An 18,490-nucleotide genomic window follows, 5' to 3' on the forward strand; every position below is an offset into this window, starting at 1 on the left:
ACTCTGGATGGCAGGGGACATGTAAACAACTTTGGCCATTAGTTTGGCTTTCTGATTAATGGAAGCCAAATAGACAATGTAATAAAACACAATTAGAACATTTACCAGCACCCCAACCTCTACATGTCTGAGTCAGAATATATCGTCTTCCTCCTCAAACCTTCTCCTCCCCCAGTTTTCCTGTCCCAGAGACAGGCACCATTATGCATCCCTGAATCAAAGCAGTCTGAAACCTGGGGGTCATCCATGATTCCTCCTTCTCCCCACACCTCCCACCTACTACCAAGTCCTATCAATTCAGCCTGTGTGAAGACCTTCACTTTCCCCCCAGTCCAGCCAGCCATTATCCTTGGCAAAGTTCTGCTAACAAGCCTCCTAATTGGCCTCTCCACTTCCATTCTCTTCCTCCTCCAATCCATTCAAGAAGTAGCCCGAATGATTCTTCTAAAACAACTCTCATCATGTCATCCACTCCTATATAAAACTCTGATGGCTTTCCTCCACCCTTAGGATAAACGCTAACATTCTTCATATAGCTGCTCACAACCTGGTTCTTGACCATCTCGTATGCTCCAGGCACACCAGATTTCTCTTGGTTCTTTTAAGAGGTCTCTCATATCCAGGCTTTTGCTTAGGCTCATTTCCTTTCCCGGAACAACTAACTATTCTTTACCTGGGAAACTCCTACTCATTTTTCGGTTTCGCCTTAAATGTACTGTCATTTGACATCTGGGTACACTTTCTCTCATCCCATGGAGTTTGAGAATGCTCCTCAGTGCTGCCACTGCAGCTAGACCTCCCCTTGTATAGCATCATGCTCTATTGCAGGGTTTAACCCTGACTACACAGTAGAATCTTCCAGACAGCTTTTAAGTTATATTGATACCTAGGCTACAGTCTAGATCAACTATATGGGGGCTGGAGCCTGGGCACTGGTAGTTTTTAAAACTCCCAGATGATTCTAATCTTCTGTCAAGGTCGAGAGCCACTGCTCTAGATGAGTTGTTTCTACATCTTAGTGACGACAAGGACAGCATCCCGGGGATAGCCCAAGAGCCTGGTACAGAGTCGGTGAGGAGTAAAAATCTGTCGCACTTACTTGACAGGGATTATATCATACAGAGAGTGACACCGTATGATTTTAAACTATATGTGTGTATGACTATTGTAATGCCACCCACTCAGTAGCTGAAACCCAACAATGTGACAGTGTGGAGATTTCCAGTGTGAATGGCTGTATCCAGTGTGTGAGGACCACTGTGAATGGCTGACACTGTGGGACTTCGGCATGGCAGACACTACGTGAATTAGCCATGTTCTGAGTGTGAACTTCACTGTGAATGGCTGTACTCTGTGTGACCAAGCAGAACGTCACCACTGGAGCGGCTGTGTCCCGTGTGTGACGGACTGAGCGGCTGGGGTACCTTGACCAGGCTGCCTTTCTTGCGCCGTCAGGGCAGAGTATGAGCAGGGAGCTGGAGGTGCCCCTCACCAAGATGGCGGCTATGCGGAGGCCGCTAATCCTCGCCAGGGGCTGCGCTGCTTGTGACCGCAAAGCGGAGAAAGGAGGCGCGAGACCCGGGCGGCGGGCTGGGAAGCCATTTGCGGGTCACTCAGGTCAGCGCCGCGCTGGGGGGCGGGCACGCCCGCGCTGTCCTAGCACCACCCCTCGCCTCGCCAGCCGCGGGACGCAAGGCGGTGGGCGGGGCCCCGAACCGCCGGGCACTGGAGGCGGACCCTGCACAGGCCGCCCAATGGCGTGTAACGGGTGGGGCCCGGCGTTCACCTGCGGGCGGACTAGACAAAGTCAAAGCGCTGGAGCCAGTCAAGAACTTGGGAGTCGGAATACAGTATGCTGAGCTTCTCCCTAAGCCCCCTGAACGGCACCTGGACAGAGCTATTCTTTCGGCTTTGGGGTCTTGGCGTTGCCCTCTACTTGGGTTACTACTGGGCATGTGTGCCCCAGGTGGGTGCGGGTCCAGAGCTCTAGCCGTCGGGTTGGGGATACTCGGGTCTAGAGGGCAGCTTCCAGCTGGGGGCTTGAGCCCTTTGTGGGAACTGGCATGGTTGGGCCTCTCGTCCCAAGTGAAATTTGTCGCCCCAACCCCACCACCATCCCCGCCCGCGCTCCAGCCAGGCTCCGCTTTGCTGTTATCTAATGGAGAGTTGGTTCTTCGCCCGCCTAGATTCTCTCTGCATCTCGCATGCTCCCTGTAATAGCTGGGACTTTCCGGCTCCCTATGATGTGGACATTTGGGGAAAGGCGGGGTGGAAGGCATCCTGAGGTGTCAGGGAGATACGCACGCTATGCTTTCCTTTTCTTTTTAGACAGTCTAGCTGTTTTTCATTAGCTGTATTGAATGAAGGAACCAGAGGCCTGTTGAGTTGTGGCTAACAGCACCCCATCAGCATAGTAGGGCCTTGCTTCTCAAGGGCTGGCAGAGGTTCCCCTTCTGGCTCAGGATTAATGGGTAACCCTAACTGCTCTTGCTCATTCAGCCCTGTATTAAGTTTGAGGCCCTCCATGTACAGTGCAGTGAGAAAGTCTGAAGGGGTTGACCTTGATGAACTTGGAGATTTCGTTCTCACTGAAAATACATAACTTACATATGCAGAAAAATCTAAATCTTTTCATCTTCATTAAACTCTGTTCTAGGTAGCTGAGTCTAACAAGAAACCTATTGATTCGAGCCCTTTAAAAACATCAATAGGAAATTTTAATGTCACCTGGACTTTTCTGTATTTCCAGAGCTTTCTATACTCACATGTAGTTTTGATAAGTCTACCTTAATAAAACAATTTTAAAAATCTGAACCTCACAATATCCTGTAAATCTTACATGTCTGATATAGAAGGTCACTCATTTCAGACCAGAGCTGTTCTTAACTAAACATTTTCCTTTGCTTGCATACAAAAGTCAGAGGCCTCTGCCACTTCATACTTCATACTCCAAACCCTTCCTTGACTGTCACATACTGGTTAAAATGCAGGAACAGTGCCATTCTGGAGGCCTTGAAGACATGGAGTTTGGATTATCCAGCATGGTTAACAGACTGGTATTGATTTGTCCACAGTGCCCAATGGCATATTACAATTTAATTCTCAGTGATGAGTCAAGAAATACTTCACTAGAGTTAAAATGAAACTAACCCACATAAATCAAACCTATGACCTAATTTATTAGCACCTTGTTCTACACTACTAAGCTGTTTGACCAAGGATCTAATAAATTGATAACAACTCAAAATCTTGGCAATTAGGATGTAATATAGTACAGTGACTAAGAGCATAAGCTCTAGTGTCAGACAGACCTGGGTCTGAATCTCAGCTCCACTGCTAAGCTTTGGCAAGCTTCATGACCTTTGTCAAGTTACTCAACATTCAAAACTGTTTCTGCAGAGGGCTCACATTACCTATTTCAAAGAGCAGCTTTGTGAAGATCACAGGATATATCTATCACAGGATGTAAAATGCACTGAATAGATTTTACCACTAGTATTAGTGGTAATATAATTATATTTACATTATATATTATATATATTCCACTTTGCCTCTTGCTTGCTGTAACTTTGGGAAACTATCTGTGAATCATAGTTTCTTCATTTATATAATATCTTCATAAGGTTGGGCTTAGCCTGGTGCCTGCATATAGCATACAATGAATCACAGGTATTATTATTCTAGGGCGTAAAAACCAGAGTGTAACATCTCATAAGTTATGCTACCAACCTGGCCTCTAGTTCATTATTTACCCAGCCCCTTTTGAGTACCGAGACTGCAGAAGAGATAGGAATATGGTCCTCGGGTTGCTTAGGGCCTATGACAGAAATGCAGTTTGAGTCTAAGGCCTTTTGGCTTTGTATGGCATATTCCTTCATAAGCCTTCTTTGTGGCTAGGCCCTCTCATTTGCTAACGTCTGTCCAGAAGCAGTAAGCAGAGTTGTTGTAAATCAGAGCTGTCCCTTTGTCCTTATCTGTCCCTGTTATCCCATCCCTGTTAACTTCTCCCTGGCTGGCATGAAGGAAAATTTATTCATTTTAGGACTAATCCTCCTTTAGAGTATGGTTGAACAGCTGAGGCCCCATGAATAAGAAAATGAGGTGCTGTGGTAGGAAGAAGCCTTTCAGCAGTGAACATACGCAGTAGGGAATATGCAACAATAGGGTGCTAAAATCAGGAGCCGCCTGCGCTGCCCAAGCTAATCTTGGGAAGATGACAGCGTGGATAATCCAACTGCAAGGCAAAGGCTGCAGGTTGAATGGTGCTGCATTTCTTCAGCCCCTGTCCGGGATCCCAGCCCTTCCTGCAAGGAATCAGCTGGGCAATTTATCTTGTATTATCTGCTCTCTCCAAAATGGGTTCAGGGCATGGATAGGCTAGATGGAAGAGTCAGCACCCAGTCAGCTGCAGCAGCTCCTGGCCCTGGTTCTGAGTTGGTTCAGGGTCAGTTCTGGAGAGGTGACACTCCAGGACTGGGGTTCTTTGAGCCTCTAGCTGGACTATATTAAAAGAGGTGAATGCTAGATTTCTCACCCCCAGCTAAAGCAGTACCCTCCAGGCTGGCCTCTAGAGAAGGGTCACTCTGGTGTCTGATGCCTCACCAGCTTGGTGTAAAAATTAGGGGAGTGATACAGATTGTGTTGTGTGATTACAGAGGCCTCAACTGGTGACTGGGTCCCGGTTTCTGGCCTTCTTGGAGCAACACTGCCCAATCACTGTGGAGACTTTCTACCCTACGCTATGGTGCTTTGAGGGGAGGTTACAAACCATCTTCCGCGTCTTACTGCAGCCCCGGCCTCTAGTCCCTTACTGGAGGTAAGAAGGGACACAAGGAGTTGAACACAAAGCTGCAAGTATAGGGGAATCCTGTCTACCTCTTTTAAAATGAAGGTAACCTTTTCCCCATCTGCCTCAGTGTGTTGAGGGGAACAATGAGAGTGGCTATATGGAGGGCTATTTAATTGCACAACCATAAGGTAATATTTAATCTTTTATGTCCCCGTTATATTTCGTTATAGTCTTGTTTTATGTAATGCATACCCTCAAATGATGCTGATGGGAAGTTGTGGGAGTTGTTTGTGGTGGGACAGGGGATATACCTTTTTAAGTACATAGGAGTTCCTAATGGTATTTTTGTGTGCCCTTTTCTCCAAAATCACAGTGAAGTCCTCCAAACTCCAGATGGAGGACAGCTCTTGCTAGATTGGGCTGGCCAGAATGACAGCAGTCAATATCCTGATCCTGCCACACAGCCTATTGTATTACTGCTTCCTGGCATCACAGGCAGTAGCCAGGAGACATATATCTTGCACCTAGTCAACCAAGTTTTGAGGGATGGTTATAGGTAAGGATAAGCACAGCCCAGAGGAGTTGGGTGGTATATGAAAACTGGTTAACAGGGAGGTCAATTCAGACTGGCAGCTATGGGGAGATGGTGCTATGTGAAAGGCACCTTTTGACTGCTCTTTCAGGATACCAAAGAGGGGCTTCTAGGGAGGGTCTGGCTAAGATGTGCATGTGTGTATCACAGGGCTGTCGTATTCAATAACCGGGGTTGCCGTGGAGAAGAACTGCTGGTGAGTACCCTCCTTCCTCAAAGGAGCCCCTGACCCAACTCCCTTAAGATTCTTGGCTCTGTGGTTCTACTTACCTATACTTCTCCCATTTCCCTTCCATTCTTCTGCCTTCTGGCTGGGACCTCCCAATGATCTGGTTTGCCTCAGACCCACAGGACCTTTTGTGCCAGCAATACTGAAGATCTAGAGACAGTTGTGAACCACATCAAGCACCGCTACTCCCAAGCTCCACTGCTGGCTGTGGGCATCTCTCTCGGAGGGTAAAGCCTATCTGGGCTTAACCCAACACCGTCTCCCTTTGTTTCTTTCCTCCTCCATATCCTCTCGTTTCCTGTCCCAACTCATTAATGCAAATTGGTCCAATCCTGCAGGATATTAGTGCTGAACCACCTGGCACGAACGGGGCTGGCTGCAGGGTTGGTGGCAGCACTGACTCTATCTGCATGCTGGGATTCCTTTGAGACTACCTGCTCCCTGGAGACCCCACTCAACTCACTGCTCTTTAATCAGCGCCTCACTGCTGGGCTCTGCCAAATTGTGGACCGGTAGGGTCTTGGCAAGTGGGAGGGGGCAGCAGACAGGGTAGAATGGCAGACATGCCAGGTTCTCCCAGTGCTTGGGTCAGTCCTGTATCTGAGCTTTTTCACTCATGAAATAAACAGAGGCTGGGTGCTCTGGTCAAGTCAGCAGAGCCAAATCACTAAGTGCTCTTTTGCAGAAACAGAAAAGTGATGGAAAAGGTTGTAAACATAGATTCTGTGCTACAGGTATAGTCTTTCAACCATCTTCCCTCTGCTCAAAACTGTTCTTCCATTATCTTCCTATTCCCTATCCTCATCCTAGCCTATCCCACCCTCCACCACCTGCAGGCCCGCACAATCCGCCAGTTTGACGAGCGCTACACAGCTACGGCCTTCGGATATCAAGACTGTGTTTCCTACTACCAGGCAGCAAGCCCAAGAACCAAGGTAGATGCCATCCAGATCCCTGTGCTCTGCCTCAATGCAGCTGATGACCCCTTCTCCCCAGTCCATGGTGAGCACCCTGAATATGGATGCTTTACACTCGAAAGACAATGGGCCATGAGGTGCAAGTGGAGAGCCTGGGCTCTCAGTAAAGGCTGGGGCTCCTGACCTTCTCTCCAACCCTCCCCCCAGCTCTTCCCTTACAGGCTGCTCAGCAATCTCCCCATGTTGCACTGCTCGTCACAGCCCAGGGTGGCCACATTGGCTTCCTGGAAGGGCTGTTCCCCTGGCAGCACTGCTACATGAGCCGCCTCTTCCATCAGTATGCCAAAGCCATCTTTCAGCACCCAGCAGAGCTGCGCAGCCTCAGGGCTCCCTCACCTTCAGAAGGAGGCAAGAGCTGATGAGAGTACCATTGGGGGTCTCAGTTCAGTCTTCCCTTGTTTATTAAATATAAACCTTTCCTGCCAAATGGGCTGAGGTTCACTTTCCCTTTTCTCAAGGCTAGGTTAGGCCATCCAGGAATTTACTTCATATTTACCCTGGCTGGCTTAGAGCTATCTAGCTGAACCCACAAATTACCTTTTGCCTCTTCTTTCTCTAACAGCAAGTCACAGGCCAGCAAATGCCAGGGGCTCATGTGAAGAGCAACTGGCCACAGATTGTGAAGGGAGAAGGAGAAATGGATTATTTCTGCAGGAAGGATAGCAATGCCTCCAGATTCTGGGGCATCTTCACATATTTCTGGAGAAAGGACAGACTCAACTCTGGAGCCTCTGGTGGGCAGAGGAAAGGAGGCAGGAGGTGTAGCTTGGGCTGCAGACACCACTGTCTTGGGTGGATCCATAGATGATGAATGCAGGGTTCCCAGGGTTCAGAGTTGCACAGAGCCGCAGGCAGTACCCATCAAGTCTCATCTGAGGACACCTTAGTTGTGGTGGACCCGGGTGGAGTGAGCAACAGGGTCCAGGCCTCCACTCTGGTCCAGAAGGTGGCAGTGTCCAGGCCCCTGTTTCCCTGGGAGCAGTGAGGCTAAAGAAAACCTGGAAAGGCACTCTGGAGCAGCAGGATGGTCATAACAATAAGCCCAACACATAGCAGCAGCAGCAGCCACACAGGAACACTCCCTGCAAGGGAGGGTAAGGGAAGAAGTTAGGGGGGTGCTAATGGGCTTTACAGTCTAAAGAACAGAACCCTCAACTGATTCTATTCAAGGAGGGGGCAGATGGCTACAAACAAACAGCCCATTCACTAGGGGGCAAATTTTTGCTGAGGATGAAGATTGGGTGGTACCCCCTATCCCGATGACTCACGCCGTGAGGGTAGCAGGTGCATCTGGCAACGACTATCCACAGCCACAGAGAACAGGGCAGTTTCGTGGGACCCAAGGAGCTCTGGACCACGACCCTTCTCAGGTAGAAAGGCCACATCTGTCACCACAATGCCATGGGCCTCCCTCACATAGTAGAGGCGCTGAAAACAGGAGAATTAGTGAGGGAAAGGCCAGTTGGGAACATTCCTTCTGGAAAACATCCCCCCTACCCCTAGAAGGCTTTCCCTCTACAGGTTGGCCAGACTCCTTCCTGCACACTCAGGGTAGAAGCAGGCCTAGAGTCCCCACCCCAAAGAGTCCTCAGGGCTGTGCCCACCTCTACCCATTACCTGGAGAGAGAAAGCTATGTAGATGGCAACAGAGCCAGTGACCGTGCCCAAGCCTAGGAAGGTACCCGATTCACTGCAACAGACAATAAAATGCTCATTGTCCTAGAGGCCTGCGCATCAACACTCATTCACTAACAATGGTCCTCAGGGACTCAGGCGGGACTCCTTCCCAAGCTCCCCCAGCCACCCTCACATCCAGCCAAGCCAGCAATGTCTCACACCTGACACTAAGGCAGGAGATGACTTCATGGCCACAGGATTTGGTCCGAAGAGGCAAGAAGGTGGAGCCATCCCAGGCTGTGAGGTAGCAGGGTTGGGGCTGACGCAGACGCTTGTGAGGAATCTGCACTGTGAAGAGTCGCAGACTGGCAGGCTGGTCTGGAACCTGCCCAAACCTGGGGGTCGGGCGAGAAGCTGTTAAGCTCCTGGGGCCTGCCCAGACTTCCTCAAGAGTTTGTACCCTCCTGCACCCTAGTCAGGCCAGAGGTAACACCCGCCAAGGCTATGATCCTCTCCAGGTAGAAAGGCCACATCTGTCACCACAATGCCATGGGCCTCCCTCACATAGTAGAGGCGCTGAAAACAGGAGAATTAGTGAGGGAAAGGCCAGTTGGGAACATTCCTTCTGGAAAACATCCCCCCTACCCCTAGAAGGCTTTCTACACTTCCCCCAAGACTTTTTACACTTCCCCATATCTAGGCTGAGCCTCTTTTAGCCACCCTCCAGGGCCTTCACACCTGCAGGCCTGGTAGCGGTAAGTCGTGTTCGAAAAGGTGGGTCCGTTCTCTTGCCAGTGCAGATGTGTCACCAGTTGATCCTTCTGCCACACGGAGGCCTTAAGGTCCCAGCCCACAGTTACCAACTAGTCAGGAATCGAGATTCCAAGGATGGACAGTTAGGAGATCCACTTATAGAACATGCAGCATAACTACCTACTTTCTCCACCCTCTCACCTCCTCACCTTGCCATCAGGGCCCAAAGCCAGGTCCTCAATCTCCCCTTCATGGGCTTTGAACTCCAGCACTTTCTCTAGGCTGGGTACCTGCAGCCAAACCACCACTATGGTTAGCCCAGGTACTCAGCAAGAGCACAGATTCTCCTACCCCTCTTCTCTTCTTATGGCCACTCAGCACAAGTTTCACTCACAGGTTTCCAGAACCTACATTCAGTTTCTCACAATTCTGGCCTTGCTGCTACTGACATTCCTCTTCCCTAATCCACCAAAACCACACCTTCCAGACACGAATGTAGCCATCCGTCCCTCCAGTGGCAAGCAGGGTATTATCATGGTTGAAGCATACGACTTTCTGCAGTGGATCAGGGCCAAAGTCCGTCTGCACCGCCTGCAAATTCTCTACTCTGAGTTCTACTCCCTCCTGATGGGTTTCAGCTCCAGATTTCTTCTCTGCTGGGGCTGACCCCTTCCTTTGGCGAGGCCCCTGCTCCTTGGAACCTGCAACACAAACAGCCCACCAGATTCCAGGCTTCTATAGTAATGTGTCAGCCCCCTCTCTCCACCAGCTTCCTGCTGCTACCATAACCCCACTTCCAGCCCCACTTCTCTAGAAACCAAGATGAGAGTAATCTTACTCATGTAAGCCTTTCCCCAAAGCTAGAGAGGGGGCTTCTCACCTGCCTTCTCTGCCTTGTTTTTGCCCTTCTGCTGGTGGGTCTGGAAGCGCAGGAGCTGACAGTGGGCATCCTGCCCTGCAGCAAGGATGTTACCAGCTAGGGCCAAATTCATGGTGGCCCGTGTCTCTGTGTCATGGGAGTGTAGCAAGGAGGCGCTCAGGCGCCCATTAATCTGCTCTAGCTGCAAAAAGTGCTGTGGGAGAGGGAACCAGAATGAGCGAGGTTCAGGGGTGCCTGGAGTTTACGTCAAGGCAAACTTGCATCCTGTAGTCTGATGCCCTACCCCTTTGCTTACCACACTTTCTAGTCACAAGGCTTTCTCCAACCCATTTTTCTTTTTTCTTTTTTTTGAACAAATCTGTAAGGCGGGCAGGGTTGGGATTTATTACCACCAGTTTACAGAATAGGGTGCCGCTTTGAAGAGTTAAGAAACCTAGCCTACGGGCCAAATGCAGCACTCTAGCCGCAATTAGAGGGCAGACCTCTCCGTAGCCTCCGCTCAGGGGGCCAGGACAAGACCCCCGAGTTGCCCCTGAGGTCGAGTTGAAGTGTTCTTGCTTACGCAGCGCTGTGTGCAGTTTTTACTTTACCTTAGGAATGTCTCGATTGCCCAGTGAGCAAGTTCTCAGCTGAATCTCGCTCGGGCACTCCCAGCATGAAGGGGATTTCCACTGGGGAGGAGCAGGGTCCGAAGCTGGGGTACGGCCCGCCCCCACGACCCTCCCGGAATCGCCCTCAGCCTGTGGGGTGACTCAGCCCCAGGGGCCCTGCGCCCTTACCACACCATTCTTTATGCCTGTCTTGGCGGCGCCTCCTCCGCCCGCAGCGATGAGCAGCCCCGTGCTGGGGTCGACTTGAAGCGCGTACAGCGGGAACGGGGCCCGGTACAGCTCTGGCGCCCGGCGCCGGCCCATGCCGCTCCCCGCCGGCTTCACTGTCCGCACCGCGGCACCTGGGACATGCCACGCCCGGCCGTCGATTCTTGCCCCAGCCGCTGCTGAATTTGGTTCGGTCACCGCCGGCAGCACTCCTGACCCCTCTCACAAGGGGCGGGTTGCCAAAACTCTAATCACACACGGCAACCGGTTCTCTGTCCCAGGCACCTAACCCGGGTCTCCCTGACGCTCAGTGCGCACGCGCACCCCGCCTGCACTCCTCGCGCAGGCGCAGAACCGCCAATACGCGTCAGCACTAGCCGGCCTGTTGTGGCGGAATACCAGGGGTCAGGATTCGGTTCTCCTGCGCCCCTTGTGACATCAGACTCCGCCATCTTTTTGCAGGGATTTGACAGGTGCGCTTCTGCGCTGGGGGAAAGCTCTTGGTGATTCTGGAGGAGGGGGAGGAAGGGAGCTGATAAAAGTTCAGGGAGGTTATTAAACCTTTAATAAAGAAATGCTTGGATTAGGGCTCTCTACCCTTCAGGAATGATAGGCAGACTCCTATAAGCGCAGCCTTTGTTTTACCCGAGAGAAAGTGGTTTGTCTGAGGTCATAATATAGGAAAGTGGCGTGAGAATTACACACATTGACTAAATATTAAACCAGGTTGTATTCAGAGCCTGCTGTGTGCTGTTACACGCGGGAAACTGGCTGATCAGCACACGCCAGACCACAGGGAACCCACAGGAAGATTCTTGCTCTAACGGCTAGTTCCCCATGCCTTGAACGCTGCATACCCATACCCTAAAAGGAAAACAAATAACTGAATTCTTCAAACATTAGGGATCTCGTTCTCTGGCTTTGAGAGGCGACCACGTCTGTCTGTGGAACCTTACTTTTTTCTCTAATATAAACTTTCCTTTTATCTCTGATTGGCTCACGCTTAAATTCTTTCCTGTGTGGAGTCAAGGACCCTCTCCTGGCCAGTGTAGGGCTCAAGTCCCCACTTGGAGATTCTCCCTGTTTTGCATCAGTCACACATGGGAAATGTTACCTCTTAATGGAGGCAGTGTGAACTTTAAAACAAATCTGGCTTCAAATTTCGAACCTATCGCTTCCTAGTATGAAAAAATCACTATTTACCTTAACACCTATCCATGATCCGCAGCCATTCTCATAGCTGTTGAGGATTTGTGGGCAGGGGCTGCTTCCCACTGACACCCTCAGAAGCAGGCAACCCGGCCCCCAGCAGGACAGATCTTGTCTCTGCCTGACACCTCACCCTCCCAAGGGGGCCCTTGGGTTTCTGATCTCCAATGTGAGGGTCCCTATGTTCTCTGAGTAAATGCTAGGAGTGCTCTTTCTTACAAGGAGACACCTACTGCTCCCCTGGTCTCATCAGCATGCATCCTTATTAACCTAAATTTCCCCCAGAGGAAAGGGCCCAGTGGCTTCATCATTGGGGATGCCATTATCTGTCTCATTAAATTGATTTAAATGTGTAAAAGACCCGCCAGAGCCCTCTGCACATCTCAGGTGCTCAAGCCTTCTGAGTCCCATGCCCGCCTCAGATACATGTCATCCATTCTCCCTGGCACTGTTTCCTTTGACTCTCCTTAGCCCCTTGCTTGGTCCTGGCCCCCTTGTAGGTACCCACTGTGTTGGCTCAGCAGGACACAAACACAAATTTTTCAGGGTCAGGCTTTATTGGATACATTAAGGCTTAATGGGGCCTCGGGTGCTTTGGTCCTCTTCAGCCAGGAGAGAGCAGACTCCACAACGGGCTCCCAGGGTTCAAGACTGGAGAACACACCTGACCTCCAGCTAGCCAGCCCTTCAGGGTGTCTCGGGGGCTTCCCGAGATCTGGGCCCTGGTAGGGACGGTGGGGTTTGGAGGAGGTGCTCCAGGGAGCCTTCGTGGCTCTGGAGCTAGGGTGGCGACTTTCGGAGAATAGGCTCTGGAGAGGCAGGCTTCTTTGGAGCAGAGGAAGGATTGGGCTTCAGGGAGACAGTGGCCTGTTTTGGTGCCTGAAGTGGAGGCCCTGAACATCGCGTGGAGTTTGGTGGCTGAGGGCCTGCAGACCTGAGGCTCCTGGTCTGGGAGGGTGTGCCTAAGGCTGAATTTGCTGGGGCCTGAGCCGCTGCTGGGGCCTGAGGTGCCCGGGTTTGATACCCACGGGCCTGAGGGGCCTTGCCCTGAGGGCCTACTTCCTCCGGCTTTTTTTCTGGCAACAGGTGCAAAGCCCTGGCCTGGCCACGAGGCAGGCGGAGGCCAAAGCCGATGCCTATGCGGAGTGGTCCAGATTCCTGGCCCTGTGCATAGGGCAGTAGTTGGGGGAAGGCAAGCAGCCGGGGTCCAGTCTTGTACCTGGGGATGGGGCAAGAGGGGCTGCGGGGCCGGAGACACACCAGACATATCGGATACTCCACGACTGGAGGCTCGCCGGTTGTGCCTAGCCACAGGCGCTGCAAAAGCAGTAGCCGCAGGTCGTGTGCGATGCGGCGGTGCCCCAGATGGACCACCAGGGCCTGGGCCAGGGCTCCTGGGTCCCTGAACTCTGCAGGGTCCCTCTCGCTTGCCACGCATCCCCCCACCACCCCAGGGGACCTGGTGTCCTGGTACTGATGCCAGTGCCATGTCTGCCTGTTAGAGCGGACCCCAGGAGAAGGTAGGCTGGGGCTTGGGGAAGTGATCGTGGAGCTAGGTATGTCTTCGGGGCGGAAGGGAGACTGGCAGTGTGAGTAGGGGAGAGAGGAGTTCTGTGGCTGAGAGGGAGAGGAGGAGTGAGTAGGAGGAGGTGAAGGGTATAGCTGATGGGAGGGAGAGGAAGAATGTGGGAGAGAGAGAGAGAGGTAATTCTGATGAAAGAAAGTTGGGGAACTTGGGAGAAAGGAAGAGCAGGGATGTAGGACAAAGTCAGAATTTGAGTCAGAAGAATAGAAATGGGAGCCAGGAGAGTGGGACTGTGAGGGAAGAGAGCAAGGTTGGTGGGAGGGAGTGAGTGATTTCTGGGGAGGCAGAGGCTGGAGGTTGGGGGGATGGGAGTCCACAAGTTGTGAGGGGCCCTGAGGGGGGCGTCCAGGGGGCACTGAGTTCTGTAGCAGCACCTGGTTCTTGTTTTGAGGCAACATTGCCTTGAATCCGGAAAGGACTAGGGTGTCAAGACCAGAGATTTAGAGACCTGGCAGAGTCAAGACCAGCGTCTCTGAGGCCAGATGTAGCTGAGAAACCAAGGCTGCCTGTGCACAGTGTGTGGCTCCAGCCTGGTGTTGGTGTTCCAGTAGCACCGGGTTCTCTGGGTGTTCAGGCAGGAACTTGGGTCTAAACTTGGCCACTCCCTTCTCTGCAGTCAGCCATTGGTGAGGGTTGTATAGGGATAGAGAATCAGAGCTGCCTTTTGGGAGCTCAGGGGCAGCAGCAGTTATTCGAATAAGCCAGAAAGGAAGACACAGCCTATAGGACCTGTAGAGAAAGAAACAGAGCCCAAGATATTGGGAGAATCAGTCCATTTCTGGCTCTGCCTCATGTGCCAGTTCCAGACTGGTCCACCAAGACCCATGTCACCTTTGGAGTCAGAAGAACTGGCAAAATGCTCCAGGGGAGGTTAGTTGAGAAGGAGAAGAATAGGGAGAGAAGGTAGGATGGAGTTAGATGAAGGGGCTTGGGAGATGGGGACTGAGATGAGACTAGGAATTGAGGTGAACTCTTACCAATGAGGGTTCCACTGGGCTGTGTTTCACGAGGCACTTCAACAATGAGGGGACCTGAGACAAAGAGTAGGAGTCACTACAAAGTGGATGACCACCGCCCCCCCCTCCCCCACAGCACCCTTTACCCTGGACTCACTCTGGCCCAGATTTCTGTCTGAGCCTTGCCCTCAATCCTCCTTCAGCCAGGTGGAGGTTTTCCGTTACAGGCTTTTGTTGTCCTAAACCTGAACGAGGTATTCTGCAGGCATTCTGGTTTCCTGTAACTCCGGTTCCCCTGCCCGCTTGCTGCTCCTAATGCTGCTGTCCTCTGGCTCAGCCTGGCCCAGGCCTAGGTGGCTTATCACGCCCAGCAGCAGCAGTAGCAATGGGGCTGACTGGTGAAAGCCTCAGGGAGACTGCAACTCTCTCTAAGGGGCGGCGTTGCCGCCCCCCTTGGGAGCTAGGAGCCCCATTTCCTGAGGGCAGTTCTCCATGACATCTAATGGCTATGTCACAAAGGTCAAGTGCTGACATCATAGACTCTCCACCTTAAGGCTCCGGGATCTTCTTTCAGAGATCATCCAAAGGCTGGCCCTTGACAAAACTGAAGCTGGCAAAATTCTTTGGGGCACTCAAGTCTCCTCTTCAGGCCCTACTTTCCGCTTCTGCTCTCTGCCCATGTATCACTTCCTCCATCCAGCGTTCTCCTGAACTATACGGCCTGTTTGGGCTGGGCCCTCCAACTTCCTGGGTTTTTTTTTTTTTTTATTTTTTTTTTTTTTGCTTTCTGAGCAGTGGCTCATGCTCCACATCTCTCCACTCCTTGAAATACACTCATATGTTTTAATAACTACTTCCTTAACAGCTTTATTGAGATATAATTCAAATATCATATAATCCACCTATTTAAAGTGTGCAATTCATTTTCTAGTATACTCACAGGGTTGTGCAACCATCACTACAATCTAATCTTAGGACTCTTTCGTATTCCCCAGAATGAAATCTCATACCCATTAGCAGTCATTCCTCATTCCTCCCTCTCTCCAGTCCCTGGAAACTATAAATTTACTTACTTTTCTGTGGATTTGCATATTCTAGAAATTTTACATAAGTGGTGTCATACAATATGTTGCCTTTTGTGTCTGGCTTCTATCACTTAGCATAATGTTTTCTAAGTTCATTCAAATTGTAACATGTATCATTGCTTTATTCCTTGTTATTGCCAAATAATATTCCTTTATATGCATATACCGTATTTTGTTTTCTCATTCATCAATTGTTGGATATCTAGTTGTTTTTACTCTTTTGGTGATTATGAACAATGGGGCTATGAACATTCTTGCACCACATTTGTATGGACATATATTTTCATTTACCTTGATTAGACACCTGGGAGTAGAATTGTTTAGTCACATAGTGAGTCTATATTTAACATTTTGAGGAACTGCCAAAATTTCCAAATTAGCTGTACGATTTTTCAATCCCCCCAGCAGTATATGAAGGCTCCGATTTTTCCTATCCTCACCAACACATGTTATTATCTGTCTTTTTGATTTTAGCAATTCCAGTGGATGTGAGGCAGTATAATGTGGTTTTAGTTTACATTTTTCTAATGACTAATGATATTGAGCATCTTTTCATGTGCTTATGGGTTATTTATCTTTGGCAAAATACCTGTTCAAATCTTTGGCCCCTTTTTTAATTAGATGTTTGTGTTCATAATGCTAAATCATAAGAGTTCTTATATATTTTGGATACTTATATAGTCCCTTATCAGATATCTGATTTACAAATATTTTCTCCCATCCTCTGGGTTATCTTTTTACTTCCTTGATGGTCTCCTTTGATGAACAAATGTTTTTAAATTTGATAAAGTCCCATTTATCTATTTTTTCTTTTCTTGCTTGCTTTCGGTGTCTTATTTAAGAAACCGTTGCCTAACCCAACGTCACAAAGATTTGCTCTGTTTTCTTCTCAGACTTCTGTAGTTTTAGCTCTTACGTTTAGGTCTGTGATCCATTTTAAGTTAATTTTTGTATAAGATCTGAGGTAGAGGTCTGACGTCATTCTTTTGCATGTGTGAATATCCAATTGTCCCAACACCATTTACTGAAAAGACTGTTCTTTCCCCACTGAACTGTCTTGGCATCCTTATCAAAAATCAGGGGACCATTGTTTTAGTTTCCTATGTCCCCTGTAGCAAATTACCTCATACTTAAGTGGCTTAAAACAACACAAATGTATTATCTTATAGTTCTGTAGATTAGAAGTTCAACACGAGTCTAACTGGGTTAAAATCAAGACGTTGGCAGGACTGTGTTCCTTTCTGGAGCCTCTTAGGGAGAATCCATTTCCTTGCTTATTCCAGTGTATAGAAGTTGCCCGCATTCCTTGGTTTATGGTCCCTCTCCTTCATCTTCAAAGCCAGCACCATTGTATTTCTATGACCATTTTTGAAATAATAGACACATCTCCCTCTGACTCTGAACGCTTCTACCTCCTTTTTCAACTTTTAAGGACCCACATAATTACGTTGGGCCCAGCTGGGTAATCCAGGATAATCTGTTTTAAAGTGAGCTGATTAGCAACCTTAATTTTCCCTTCCCATGTAACCTAACATTTTCATAGGTTATAGGGATTAAAACATGGACATTTGGGAGAGGCATTACTTTACCTCCCAAAACCTTAAATGTCTTTCCTTTCCAATTTGGATGCTGTTTATTTCTTTTTCTTGCCTACCTGCCTTGCTAGAAACTTCAGGAAAAATTGAATGGAAATGACTAGAGTGGACATCCTTGTCTTTCTTGTTCCTGATCTTATGGAGAAAGAATTTAGTGTTTCATCTTTAAATATATTGTTAGCTGTGAGTTTTTCATAGATGCCCTCTGCTGAATGGTTTTATTGTAAAGGGTGTTGGATTTTGTCAAATGCTTTTTCTGCATCTATTGAGTGATCATGTGGTTATTGTTCTTTGTTCTATTAATATCATGTATTACAGTAATTAATTTTTGAGTGTTAAGCCAACTCTGCATTTCCACTTGGATGTGGTATATAATTATTTTTACACGTTGCTAGATTCTGTTTGTATTTTGTTGAGGATTTTTGTGTCTACATTCTTAAGGGATATTAGTCTAGTTTTTTTTTTTTTCTTGTGATGGCTTTGTCTGGTTTTAGTATTGGGATAAACTGACATCGTAGAATGAATCAGGAATTGTTCCCTCCTATTATATTTGTTGGAACATTTTGTGAAGGATTGGTATTTGTTCTTATTTCAATGTTTAGTAGAATTCAGTAGTGACATCATCTGGGTCTGGGCTTTTCTTTGCGAGAGGTTTTTATATTACCGATCCAATCTCTTGTTATATTTATTTTCAGATTTTGATCTTCTTGAGTCCATTTTGGTAGTTTGTGTCTTTCCAGGAAATTGTGTCATCTAAGTTACCCATTTTTGTTGGCATATAGTTATCCATAGTATTCCCTTTTAATCCTTTTTCTATGTGTATGGTCCACTTTCTCATTTATTATTTTAGTAATCTGTGTCTTCTTTTATTCTTGGTCAGCCTAGATAAAATTTTGCAAGTTTTATTAAACTTTTCAAAGAACCAACTTTTGGTTTTGTTTATTTTCTCTATTGCTTTTTCTATTCTCTAGTTCATTTATTTCTATTCTAATCTTCATTATTTTCTTCCTTCTGCTTGCTTTGAGTTTTTTAAAATTTATTTATTTTAATTAGTTTCAAGTATACAATACATTGGTTAGACATTTATATAGTTCATAAAATGATCCCTCAATTGTTCCCTTCCTCCCCTGACCCTCCACCTAGCCAACGTATTCATGCTAATTGCATTCCCTATGCCATACTCCCTATTCCCGTGACCATCCATCAGCTACTAATTTGTACTTCGTTAACCCTTCACCCCATTCTCCCAGCACCCCAAACCCTCTTCCCCTCTGTCCATCACCAAATTGTTCACTGTATTTGCAAATCTGTTTTTGATTAGTTTGTTCTTTTTAGTCTATTTCCATTTTTGTGTTTTTTATCTCTTTGTTGGAGTTCTCTACACTTTCCGAAAGTTCATTGAGCA

General features: G+C 48.6%; 3 protein-coding genes across 4 annotated transcripts; 1 reads left to right on the forward strand and 2 right to left on the reverse strand.

The window, feature by feature from the left end:
• The first annotated feature begins 1,063 nt into the window (after positions 1 to 1,063).
• On the forward strand, positions 1,064 to 6,972 carry ABHD1 (abhydrolase domain containing 1). Its single transcript, XM_006910316.3, has 9 exons — positions 1,064 to 1,966; positions 4,656 to 4,816; positions 5,163 to 5,345; positions 5,532 to 5,577; positions 5,725 to 5,837; positions 5,949 to 6,122; positions 6,296 to 6,344; positions 6,447 to 6,612; positions 6,735 to 6,972. The coding sequence occupies exons 1-9, from the start codon at positions 1,853 to 1,855 to the stop codon at positions 6,944 to 6,946; spliced, it is 1,218 nt and encodes a 405-aa protein (XP_006910378.1). The 5' UTR covers positions 1,064 to 1,852; the 3' UTR covers positions 6,947 to 6,972.
• Positions 6,965 to 10,987, reverse strand: PREB (prolactin regulatory element binding). Of its 2 annotated transcripts, XM_006910317.3 has the most exons (9): positions 10,617 to 10,987; positions 9,838 to 10,030; positions 9,438 to 9,658; positions 9,167 to 9,247; positions 8,943 to 9,067; positions 8,426 to 8,599; positions 8,205 to 8,277; positions 7,856 to 8,015; positions 6,965 to 7,669 (listed from the first exon to the last, which is right to left on the reverse strand). In XM_006910317.3, the coding sequence occupies exons 1-9, from the start codon at positions 10,749 to 10,751 to the stop codon at positions 7,575 to 7,577; spliced, it is 1,257 nt and encodes a 418-aa protein (XP_006910379.1). In that variant the 5' UTR covers positions 10,752 to 10,987; the 3' UTR covers positions 6,965 to 7,574. The 2 variants fall into 2 exon arrangements, with proteins under 2 accessions (XP_006910379.1, XP_024901531.1); XM_025045763.1 differs by lacking the exon at positions 7,856 to 8,015 and having other exon boundaries at positions 6,971 to 7,669.
• A 1,657-nt stretch (positions 10,988 to 12,644) lies between these two features.
• Positions 12,645 to 13,847, reverse strand: PRR30 (proline rich 30). The gene has a single exon (XM_006910431.1). It carries the CDS (start codon positions 13,845 to 13,847, stop codon positions 12,645 to 12,647), a length of 1,203 nt encoding a protein of 400 aa, XP_006910493.1.
• Between the last annotated feature and the right edge of the window lie 4,643 nt (positions 13,848 to 18,490).

The sequence above is a fragment of the Pteropus alecto genome, unplaced genomic scaffold (genome assembly GCF_000325575.1).
Source record: "Pteropus alecto unplaced genomic scaffold, ASM32557v1 scaffold61, whole genome shotgun sequence".
Taxonomy (NCBI): Eukaryota; Metazoa; Chordata; class Mammalia; order Chiroptera; family Pteropodidae; genus Pteropus; species Pteropus alecto.